The 12576-nt window shown below is 41.6% G+C and overlaps 1 protein-coding gene across 3 annotated transcripts in view; it reads left to right on the top strand.

The window, feature by feature from the left end:
- The window catches only part of map1ab (microtubule-associated protein 1Ab), a 55055-nt gene that overhangs the window by 4553 nt on the left and 37926 nt on the right, over positions 1-12576 (top strand). For 2 of the 3 annotated variants that reach the window (XR_008416538.1, XM_053885563.1), the window contains exon 2: positions 5285-5386. Coding sequence is in view for 2 of the 3 variants with exons in the window: in XM_053885563.1 (XP_053741538.1) it covers positions 5285-5386 (102 nt within the window). In the remaining variant the exon portion in view is untranslated. Of the gene's footprint in view, positions 1-5284; positions 5387-10639; positions 11366-12576 lie in introns of those variants that run through there. The other variant, XM_053885565.1, reaches the window with a different exon arrangement.

The following is a 12576-nucleotide window of genomic DNA, read 5'->3' as shown; positions in this document are numbered from 1 at the left end:
TTCTTTAGTGATATGGCAGTGGGCCTGAAAAGCCTCCTCTGGGTTTAGCAGATCACCACATGACCTTCTTTGAACTGAACCCACAGCTTTGCGTGCCTCAGTCTTCAATTTCAGGAACTACTTCCTCATTGCCACTTGCTTCTTCCTGTCGTTATAAACCCTCTGGGAGTAAGTATTTTCACGGGAATAGGGTATGGTCTGGCACCCTCGATGGGCATGCGGCCGGTACACTGAGCACAGTCGATCAGAAAATCCTCATTGTATCCCACGTTGTTCAGGTCCTTTGTTATCAGCTTCCATATCTTCTGTTATATATTCTTGACTCTTACTTTGCAAACCACTCATGCCATTCTATAACTCTGAGATGATCTACCAGTAACTCCTCTACTGAGATTTCCCCTCCACACAGTTTCCTTCATCATTGTCCAGCCCCTCTCTGTTTGCCGCACAAGTGCATCTGTTTTGACATCGACTGTGTTTGACAGTGTAATGGGTGTAACCAAGCTGCGGTAAAGCATTTCGACAAACTGGTCACTCATCACTGATTATTGTAGATCCCACTTACAAGAGGCGGCAGATCTCTCCTCCGTCTACGTTTGACGAAGCAAGGAGCAGGCTTTGCATGTCTTCTACCTCTCTGGTTCACACCTCGTATCCCAAACACCAAATAGTTCCTCTTCCAGTCACCAGCCATTCATCCTCATCTGTACTGTCGAAAACAAGTGATTTGAAATCATTGCCCTCGAAACATTTGCATTACTATCTTGATAATGGCACTTGCCTTGCCTTGTTTCTGAAGTGGCTCTCAACAAACCAATGACCTCTTGTTTGCTGATAGCTGGCCATCACAGTTGTTCACATATTGCTGCTTTTGGGCTGTCTTGAACGAGAAGAAAGGAAGAAGGAAATGAGGGAGGGAAGAAGGATGGAAGTAAGGGAAGGATGAAGGGAAGAAAATAAAGGTAAGAGAGAGGGGAAAATGGTAAGTGTGAAATTATGTGAAACGATGGTAGGAAGGAGAAAAGAAGCAAATAGAAATGAAAGGAGGGACAAACAGAGGGAAGGTAAAAATTCTGCAATCACACTTAAAGCAACAATGCATCAGATTTAGACATAAATAGATTATTTTCAGATTTCCTGTGATGACAGGTTTCATTTTGAACTGTCCTAAATCCCAGACTCAGACTCTCCAGCTCCCTTGGACTATGTAACTTTCTCTGGGCGAGCCGCCCAGAGGCGTGTTCTACCCCCACCACAATACTTTACGACAGGAGGGCAGAATGACCTCGACAGCGAGCTGAGTTCCTTGTTGACATCATGGCTGTAGAATGGAATAACATGATCCTGGTCAAGTGTCAATATAAGAGATGTATTTACAGCCTGGCAATAACTGAGAGCTACAAAAGGCTTTTCATCTGATCCTGAAGTGGCAATGTTTCTACTTGACTTGTAAGTCAATTTTGTGTTCACTGCTGTCTCTGCTGTGTTGCTAAATCATGTCTATATGCTTGTTGTTTGTATATAATTGTACTATATATATGTTTGCAGCGAAACAGATGAACTGCAGTGCTAGATAGATACTTAATGAATGGGGAAAATAGTTTTTCAATGAATTGGTTGCCAGTGAAAATGACCTGCTCATGTTCTAACACAGTTATGGATGTCTGCTGTTTGTGGTATTGCACTGTCGAAACCTACAGTATATATCTATATGTATGTATAGGTTTCCAAACCGATTAGCCACAATAGCAACAATATCTTCTTCTTTTCCTTTCGGCTTCTCCCTTCAGGGGTCGTCACAGCGGATTATTTTCCTCCATCTCACCCTGTCCTCTGCTTCTTCTTCTCTCAAACCTACAAACCTCATATCCTCCCTCACCACATCCACAAACCTCCTCTTTGGCCTTCCTCTCCACCTTCTCCCTGGCAGTTCCAACCTCAATATCTTCCTACCAATGTACTGGCTCTCTCTCCTCTGTACATGTCCACATCTAAGTCTAGCCTCTCTGACTTGGACTCCGAAACACGTGACATGTGCTGTCCCTCTGATATACTGGTTCCTGATCCTATCCATCTTGGTCACTCCCAGAGAAAACCTCAGCATCTTCATCTCTGCTAACTCCAGCTCTGCCCCCTGTCTTTTCCTCAGTGCCACTGTTTCCAAACCATACAACATTGCTGGCCTGACCACTGTTTTGTACACCTTCCATTTCATCCTCGCCGACACCCTTTTGTCACACATCACACCTGACACTTTTCTCCAATTATTCCATCCTGTGTGCACCCGATTCGTCCCCTCTTTCTCACACTCTATTGCCCTAGCGCGGGTCTTGGGTGTGTTATCAAATGTGGGGAACTTATTTTTGAGATGATAACATGTAAGTGTCCGTTACTCATTTTATTGTGTTCATCACAGTATAGTGTAGATATATCCCGTAAAATGGATGAACTCCGACATTAGCAGCTAGCGGCTAACGTCCGCTAAGCATTCATCAGACAGAAAAATAGTTGATTCACTGTCATTTGCAGTGTTTATGGTCCATCTGCTTTGGACAAGTGTAACATGTCATGTCTGTAGCTGCTGCCGTTGAGTCCTCTGATCTGCAGACCTGCTCAGAGCTGGTGAGAGACGTGACCAGCGCCACATTTCCTCATCCCTGGCCATTGTTCTGGAACTGATTGAAGAATAGTTTCTAACCAACGTCTGTGTCCACAGTCAACTCGAAATAAACGTGAACGGACGTTTTGATGCTCACGCTCTGATTGCTGTTTGTCTGCCCATTGACAGTGATGATGTAATAAAGTGAGAGAGGAAAAACGCAATAATACAAATACTGCAATTTCTTGAAATGAATGAAAAAAATAAATAGAACTGCTAATGACCTCATGCTACAGACATGTTTTATGAGTAGCACCTGGAATATGAATGCATCACATCTTTTCTTTCACCCCACAGGCCACGTTTGCATCTAAGGGTTAAGAGACTCCCCATTTTTTGGTAGCTCACTTTAGCATTGAATTCACAGAATAAATACACAACCTGTTAAAATGTCCAATACCAGTGTTTCCAGCAGCATTGCGGAAAGCACTGACAAAAACCCACGTACTTGTGAGAGAAAGAGAAATAAGTCAACAGCAGGTACATCCAGTAAAAGGAAAGCTAACACATGCAGACCATGCTGTGCCCATGGACAACAGCAACGATAAGAAAGATGGTGTGTTATCTTTTCATTGAATATGTTTGGATCCGAAAATATGGGTTGATAGATCTGTATTACATTATTCAACCAAATTAGTGAAGTGTCTGATGATTAATTCGTGTGTGCATGTTTAATCGCTTGCCAATAATATCAGATTTATATAAGACTTGTTATTGGCTTACAGTTTGTAGAACTGCAGTCTTCATCAGTCAGTCTGGTGCTGCTTGTGTCAGATGAAACTTCATTACCTGTTTGCTCGCCTGTAGCTGAGGCAAAATATCTAGATGCATGTCATATCAAGATATTTCAAATCGCCCAGCCTTATTATGTTCACTCATTCAGAGATCTAGTAGATCTGGAGACTTAGCCACTTATTTTAATTGACCTTCACCTGGCTTTTCTGGTTAGACCTTTCTGAATTATCTGTCCTACCATTCCAGATCCTGCTGCAACTGCAGCTTCAACAGCATTGTCACATATTGATAAGAGCCAGCTAAGCTCTTTGAGGCCAAGAACAAGTTAAAAAAAATAAAATAAAAAACCATTGACCTGACATGGAGATTGAATCCCCCCACCATCAAGTTGGACGAGATAAGTAGGCCTAACACGTGTTTGCACACCTGATAGTGAAGCTCAGTTAATTTGTAAAATATATGTAAATGAGTGGAAAGAAGCCAACATTTCACGGTGATAAGACGTTCATCAGAGCGCGCACATCCAAGTAGCATCGAAGGAAACATTTGAGCATTGATGGACTGCACATCTGATGAGACCAAGATTCAAGGAATCAGTGAAACTGAAAGTTTTTTAAATGCAAATGTTGACACCTATGTATATGAGTTGACTTGTATCTGTCTGGGACTGAGTGCAAGTGCAAGTGGTAACCAGCAGTAAGGATACATGACATCGAGAATGAAAAAATACATACGAAATCACTACTTGCTTGCCTTATCCACTGTTGTCTCAGTTTTGTAGGAAAGGTCTAATACATAAGCAGCTGACTTAGCCATAGCAGTAGTCCGGAAGAGCGACAAAAACCTATCTAAGGTCTCGACCCTTTATACACAAAAGTTCTCCACGTGGGCTCCGTCCTCACCTGATTGGTCCTCAGTCGTTGACGCCAGTGCCAGTCGCTGGCTCCCTCATAACCATGGCAACGATCACAAGGCTTGACCCAGGTGGCTCTTATCAGGACCAGCTCCATGGAGAAGATGATACTTTCCAGTGTCCTCCGTATGACCTAGGACCCTCTAATGAGTTACAATGTCTGCTCAGGCCTCCATTGTGCTTCACTCCCATTTTTGAACTCCACCTGTAACTTCTCTCTTTCTCACGCACACTCAGCCACACTCCCTCATTCACCATCCTTCCATCTGTAAATAACTTCTTTATTAGTAACCCAAGCAATTCCAACAATATTAATATTGTACAATAAATGCATAATTCCCACTAGTTTGAGTGTGAGCAATTGTTCTTTAACCACTTCCAAATAATTATTGGCTTTTGGAACATCTCCAACAAGTAGCTGTTACTACTGTTGAGACTTACAACACCTGGGTGGTTCTGACGCTGACAGCCATTCTAGTGTTGCCCCGAGGACCGCGTTGATACTAACCAGTGGAAAATACTAGTGTCTTCCCTCCTAAAAACAGCTCTGCTCTCTTGCAAACAGAGACAGAGCTGTGTGCAGCCATATTGCTTAGTCTGTTACAGTCTCAGTCTTGACAGTCTCACTGTGCTTCCACAGTAGCTTCCCTCCGTGTAATTTTTCCCTTCTCACATGTATCTCTTTCACCCAAAAACACTGTTTATCAGGCACATTATGTCAAATTTCATGATACAGTAGATTCCATTTTCATCGCCCAATCCTGTGATTCTGTGGAATGACGTGTTGGTCGTTGGAGGTAGTGTGCTCAGTGGGATTTGGAGCACAGCCTTGGAGGCTGCAGTGAGAGAGACTGAGCAAGGTTTTTTCTTTTTTTTTTTTTCATAAGGGCAAGGCCACACTGCTTCCCACTGAGCAGTTGATGCATGAATCATTCTCAGCAACAATGTAGAGTCCTTTTTTTCTGTGTCTATTACAGGGATCCGGTCCTGGGATGTTGACCTGAACCGCTGTGACCTAGAACTTCAGCTCCAGTTATTTATAACCCGTCACTCTGCCCATTTCTCATCTGAGGTAAAAGGTGAGTTACCTTGTTCTACTTGTGTATGTTAATGTATTTTATTAAGTATATTTAGCAAAAAAAGAATATCTATGCTTATTCATCTAAGTATGTGTAGCCCTCTGTTTTTCTTAGTGCATGTGTATGTGTAGGTGTGGGCCTGTGTTGCCAAACAGTACTTGTGAGTGCCACCTACTTGTGAGGACATTTTGCTTTGTGAGGACATTTTGCTTTGTGAGGACATTTTGGTCATGGTTTCGAGGGTCCAAACCTTTAGACCACAGGTGTCAAGCTGGTCCTCAAAGGGCCGCAGTGGGTGCAGGCTTTTGGTCCAACCAATCAAGAGGACAGCTACTCACCAATCAGGTGTCTGAAGACTGTCATCAGTTGATCGTCAGTCTGGTGCTGTTTGTTTCAGCTGACACCTGATTGGTTAACCTGTTTGTGCTTTCAGGGCTGGAACAAAAACCTGCACCCGCTGCGGCCCTTTTGTGGTTCAGTTTAGCACCCTTGCTTTAGACCATGAAATGAATCATAAATATTACAATAGCTTACAAATGTACAACAGCGGCATGCTATTCATATAGGTCATATACGTTTGCCACGTGAGACAGAATCCGCTGTGAGAAACCGCCCTTAGTATGTCTATTTACAGAAGAGCAGATCATTCAGGCTTGTCATTGAAAAATAACCTAAGTCTGTCAATTTTCATCTTGAGAAGAATGTGTGGGATCCCAGTTCACCCCTCCTTCATTATATTGTTGTGGTGTCAGATGAAATGCCTCTTTAATTTCTGATTTCCTTTGTTTTGTGATGAAAGTGTATTAACAGTCACATTTTTCAGTCATTAGTGCCAGATATTTTCTAATCTGGCTGGAGTAGCTGCTAATGTCCAGCCACAGTTGTCATTTGGGAGACAGCCGCTGTCCTTTAAATTTTCAGTGCTGTGTTTTCATGACAATACCCTTTTGCAAGCTCTCTATTGTTGGCTATTGCAGACAACTTTCCCAGGTTACCTAGATGTTAATTACAGTTGGATTAGACTGTAATGCACTATGAGAAACGAATTGAAGAAGACAGCGGCTGCTGAAGTTCTGCCTTTTCAAGGTGAGTTTGAAGCTTGTCCATTACTGACAGATCCGTAATGTGACCTCCTACACCCGAAGTGCCATTGTGCCATGTTTATATCCTGGGATCACCGTTACCAAATTATGTGTAAATCCATTTGCTTATATATACCTTTTTCTTCCCTTTCATATGTAACTTTTAGTGTGGTAAGTTTTGTATGTCATAGAAGTAAAAGAGTAAAGGTGCACTTAACCAATTCTACAAGGTTTTATTCGAAGCATATTATAGATTACAAAATTAAACTCAGGATTGAGCTGGTGAACTATGTCCAAGCAAGAAACCTAATTAAGTTGTCATCTTTCACTAGTAAAATCCTGCTCCCACCACCCATTTATAATCACATAATACATTCTTAATATACATTCTGAAATACTTGGCTTTTGAAGCTCAACATTAGTTGTACTCACTGTACAGTTTATTATCAAGTTGTTTCATGCCTGTTTCTCTTTTTTTATTATTGTTTTTACTCTATCGTCTGTGTTTGTATTGTATGCTGCTGCTACCCTGTAATTTGCGTAATGAAGAATGTTCTTCCTGAAAAATGCTATATCTGTAGGAAGTGAGTAATTATGTTAGATAGGTATTGCTAAATAACCCAAAATGCTAATTAGGAGCAGAAGTGTACTTTTTTTTTAATAAGATAGAGGTATACTTAGAATATTCATCCAGTGTACAAAACAACTCGGAATGCATTTAATGTAATTATAATTGTGGCCCACTGTTTTTAGCTTGGTTTGTACACATGTTCATGCCATACCTTAAGTGTACTCGGTATATAGTACCAGTCAAAAGAAGGCGAAGGGTTTGTAGTGCTATCAACAAAGCAAATGGTGGGAAAAAAAACATATACAGTTCTTCAATTTATCCTACATTATGTATTGTATTCAGTGTATCTACAACGTAGAAGGTAAAGAAATGAGAAGGTGAGTCCAAAGCCTTGGCTGATGGTGTTCAGTATATGAACTGTATAGTTCAGTATATATAATTATTTGTAAAATTCTTCTTATTATTATTATGATCGGACTCCTCACGGCATGTGGCAGTGAATGAGTTACCGGTGGTGCAGTGTTGGCGTATCAGCGCGTCTGGGCGCTCGTGTACACGCCCCTCCCTGTTCGATGCGCACAGCAGCGGAGTCTGCAGACGGACTTTGACGTATCCTCCTCGCCTCCGCGCTGGTGACAAATCTCAGCCACATCTCTGCTTGTTATAATCGCTCAACGGTAGGTGTGAATCTGTGTCACAGTTTTGACGCGTGGGAGGTTTTTGTGGGAGGTGCCGGGTCCTGGCTGCTCCTGAAGCGCTGATTCATCTCTTGCTGCTGGTTCAGTCTCAGGAAGCTTCTAGCTCACGCGTTCAGGCTCAGACTCGACCAAGTTACTTTCTTTCTTGACGGTGCTCGGGCTATGAAGCGGTGTTAATTTAATAATCGCGCCGCTTAAATCTATCTTGGCTCAAGCGGAGGCGTGTCTGGTCCAGTCTGGGAGTGAGTCTCTATATTAAGTGGATTAATTGCCGGTGACAGATCTTTGGCTATCCACACTCTCTGGACGGTGACACACGGTTAAGCAGACTTGGAGATTTGTCTGAAAGTCATGGTGGTGGACGCAGAAGCAGAGCTTGTGTGACAGTTCAGCCTGTCAGGTTGGCATGGTGCGCAGTTGGTGATGTCATATGATGATGTCAGTTTTGGCAGCTCTGTTTTGGTCCGAAAAGAAGAAGTTTACCAAATAGTGGTTCCGAATGGGCTGTACAATCCTTGTAGTGTGCATGGTGAACAACAATATGATGAGTCATTGCAGCAAATCTCAGGTTTTCAACTTGAGCATCTGTCTGCTGAACGGAACTTGACCAGTGTGAGCTCTGATCCTCCATCTGTCTGGATGTGTCCAGTGACTCAGCAGTGACGTGCTTGAGTGTACCCCTTTGTGTGTACTGTACGTGGGTGCCTGTATGCGGGAAGTATATCTTATTTGTGGTAACATTACAACTTCGAAGACCATTTGTGCAATGAAAAGATACTATATGAGTTTGTGACTTAAACAATTTTTCCTCATGTGATGCATCGTTGACCCTCAAATGAGTAGTACGTTTTTTCGATGGTTCTGATTCCCTTCACTTAAAATGTGTGCTATTATTCAACTTTCCTCTTTATTCTGACTAATGATGAAAATGTCAACACAGTTTCACCAAAATGGTCCCTTTAAATCTCCATCTGCGTTTGTTGTCTTCCTCCATCATCCCCCATCCTGACACCATTGTTATCTTCTTTTTAAAAAGACATTTGATCACACCTGGGAGCACGCTGTACCTGGGAGTATGCTGTTAGCATAGTGATGGACAGCAGGACCCTCAAGACATAATTCAGCTTTACAGGATGTATGTTATGTTTAAAAACAGCACTGTCTCACTTCTTTCTTTTCTCCGTGATGGTTATAAGTTTTGCTTTTGTTTTGTTTGTTTCCAAGATATTGAATCTTCAAGGACCTCCCAATTTGATGACGGTTCAGGGGCAACAATTAGATTCTGAATGAATGAATGAATGTTGAATGAAAATGAATTACTGTAAACGCTCAAAATTTTAAGCAAGAGACTGTCTTATATATAATATCAATATCAATTGGCTAATGTGTTGAAAACATGCTCACAGTTTGCTCAACAGTTCCATTCATTCAGTCAGTCTAATAAGAAAAAAAAGCCTGAGACGCATAAATTATTATCAACTGTAGGTGAAGCAGACTATCTACTCTGACCCGGTATGCTAGCGAGTAAGACGCTCACGATTCTCGAAAAGCGCATACACTGGCTGGATTAGTAGATTGCACATGTCGGAACAATGCTTTAACAAAATTAAGTTCAACTTTCTACTTCAAAAACTATTAGGGATAGATGCAGCACATAGGGGGGGCTCTTGCGTTGTTGTTACTCATAAGAGGCGTTTGGATGAGCCGAGTCTGAGAGGTGAAGGTAGGGAACGTTGGTGTGTAGGTGACAGGAGTTGTTCCGGGGATTATTAATGCATTAATAGCATGGTGACAGTGTGTCAGAATGGCAGCGTCAGGTTGCAGATCAAACGGATACAGATGTATGGGGGCAGGAAATGGCACGGACATTGTGGATGGGTCGAGATACGTCAAAGGACTGAGGACTTTGAAGGGCCAGTGGATCCAAACAGCAATCAGATAGGCACGGAGAAGAAGTTTACAAGTATTTTAGATTGACAAGAACTGAGGGAAAAAGAAACAAGTACAGAGACGGTTTATATACAGCATGAGGATTAGGGAGGATTGTTTACAAAAACATAGAGGAGGGAGGGGCAGGGCCACTCACTTTTTTGTTCTATTCTTAATATGGCCTCTATAATTTCATTTAATATAAATAGTATTAGATTAAGACTGTGTCTTGTATTAATACACATTTCATACTTGTCTTTAAAGTAAATATTGAACAACAAAAATAATAAACAATTAACTGTGTGACATTTATTAGAACCAGTTGAATATTCTTCATTGCCGTTTCTGCCGACGTAGCATTCAGTCAGCGGTTGATGATGTAGCAAACGTAGCACCGTTTTTAATTATTGTCATCAGCATGAGAACTAAAATACAACCATATGCTGTCGTGAAATAGTTCTCATGGCACTCTCAGTCAAAAAGATTCCTGACCCCCGTTATAGGGGCTCAAATGCAGCACCAGTCCAGCTACCCAGATCCACTTGTTCAAGTTTGCACTTACGGGCACACAGGGCTAATAATAGTCTGTGGGTACCCCTGAGAAAACCTGTAGTGACTGGGTGATTGATACTGGGTAACTGATCAGTGAATCAGGTACCCAGTACTCAGTCAATTTCCCGCAGTTTCCCCCCGCAGGAGAGGCTTCCTACTTTATTTTTGGGCTCCAATTGACTCACAAGAGGCTTTTCAAGGCAATGAGCAATATCTCCGTGATGAACACGGTTTCAAGGTTACTTTAAAAGGAGATGGCAATAGTAACCAGCCGATTGATTACAGTGGTTGGCCACTGTTACTGGTAACTAATCTCATATTACACAAAATATTGACAAAAAGCTGAAAACTCTGCTTATGCTGATGTAGACTTTGCCTTTGCAGATGATGTTCTTGTTTTTAACATATGTAGTACAATCTCTGCGATCACTACATTTGGGAAGTTTTCTGGCCATGAAAATAAAACAACCAAGAAAGTTCTCTCCTACTATTAAATGACAAAGGCCTCAACTACATACACAATTTAACCTCTCTCCTGATGGTTTCACCAATTTGACCTATTTATAAATAGGTATGTCCCGATACCATTTATTTAGTACGAGCACTGACATTTGAGTACTTGCCAATACTAGTACTTAATAAAATATCACAACAAACATGTTTCCTTGTTTATCGTTACGTTCTGGGACCACACGCAATAGTTGAATGAGTATTTATGTCAATAACACATCAAACATATATATGACAACTTTTTCATCATCAACTTGAGCTGAGAGATCAAAAAGGAGCAGAGAGAGAAACAGTTCTGATTATTTTGGGGGTTTTTTTGTATTTGCTTTTCCCACAGGTTTCACAGTTTTAGGTGTGACTGTGACTGTGTTTTGCCAACACAACCGCACATAACCGTGCGGTCATGTGATCATATCCAACCTCACCGCATGGCGGGACAGAGTTGTTTACAGATGAAACGGATTGAAAATGTCACTCAGCAATGCAGACTATGCTGATACAGAAGAAGAGGAATACCCCTGGCCTCACATTAAAGGCAAGGTTCACTTTTAAAACTTCTTCTTTGTTTGCCTAAACAAAGGGAGAGTTCAGCATTCAAGAACTCAACTTCTAACTTGAGGAAACATGTACAGTAGCGGTAAGTTTTAATTTAATTTCCTTCTTTTATATGTCACTTTTTCTTCTTATATAGTTGTAATTTCATTTCTTATTTATGTGTTATAGCATATGTTTTCTATCCAATCTGATATGTTCTATCCAATAGTGAGATGTCTCTTTTGATAGCATGATCTCCCTGTAGCTTCACGTATATATTTTTACTCAGCAGAGGGTTCATCCAAACAAGCTGTCTGAGTTCGTAGACTTACAAGAGTCCCACGGAAAGTGCAAGTCCTCCTCTTCAAAGTGATAATCCTATGAAAATGCCAAAGTCACAGCCTTCATTGCCCTGGGCGAGCTACACAGGCAACACTTGACAAACTGATGCTAAATTTTCTCTGTCTGGCCAACCAATGATTTTCTGTGGTTGAGACACCATCCTACAAGACTTCGTTTGAAAGCTTGCAGCCTCATACAGTAATGACAAGGATAACCCTGCACAAGAATACAGGAAGCTGTAAAACACAAGGAAAACGTTATTATCAAAAAGCTGAGTGCTATTAACTGTGCTGCTACCATAACAGACTGCTGGCCTTCCAGACCAGCTACTTCGGTGTAACCTGTGACTGGACTGGTAGCTCTTCACTGGAAAGGCACTCTGCTGGATTGGCTTACAGACCTGTTAAAGGCTCACACACCATTGACGTCCTTGCTGCTGCATTAGAAGAAATATATTCTGAGTACCATGGAAGGCACTTCTGCGCCTCAGGCAATGTTATTGTTTTTCTCTTCTCAACGTAATAAGCTAAACCAAGATGGCGGCGCCCTGTCCGGCTGCGGCTGCTTCAGCTCCCGGTAACACTTTATTGGCAATCTTGCTATTTCAACTGATAAAGTTAAGCGAAACATTGCAGGAATAGTATATGACCGACAGGTTATCGTTAATCTAAGAGCAGTCAGCAACACAACCTCTACACAACCTCGGCCTGCTACTGCAGAGGCAATCCCCGCTTACATGGGAGCCATACCTGGCTCATTGTGCAAAAACCTCCTCAGCTGCCACAATGTTTCAGTTTTTTCTTTGTTGGTGCAGTTTACATATTGGTCATTCATTTATTCTGTTTTCTGTTTCACACTTAACCTTTGTAACACACTTAGATGAGACTCAAGAAATCCTCAGTGTGTTATGTTGAATTTTCTTTATTTCTGCAAATACACTTTACTTACTTGCACTTTTGCAAGTACTTTGCA

Source organism: Synchiropus splendidus, chromosome 14 (assembly GCF_027744825.2).
Source record: "Synchiropus splendidus isolate RoL2022-P1 chromosome 14, RoL_Sspl_1.0, whole genome shotgun sequence".
Taxonomy (NCBI): Eukaryota; Metazoa; Chordata; class Actinopteri; order Syngnathiformes; family Callionymidae; genus Synchiropus; species Synchiropus splendidus.
Note: the sequence above shows the minus strand (reverse complement) of the source record. Positions and strands in the feature narration are given on the sequence as shown.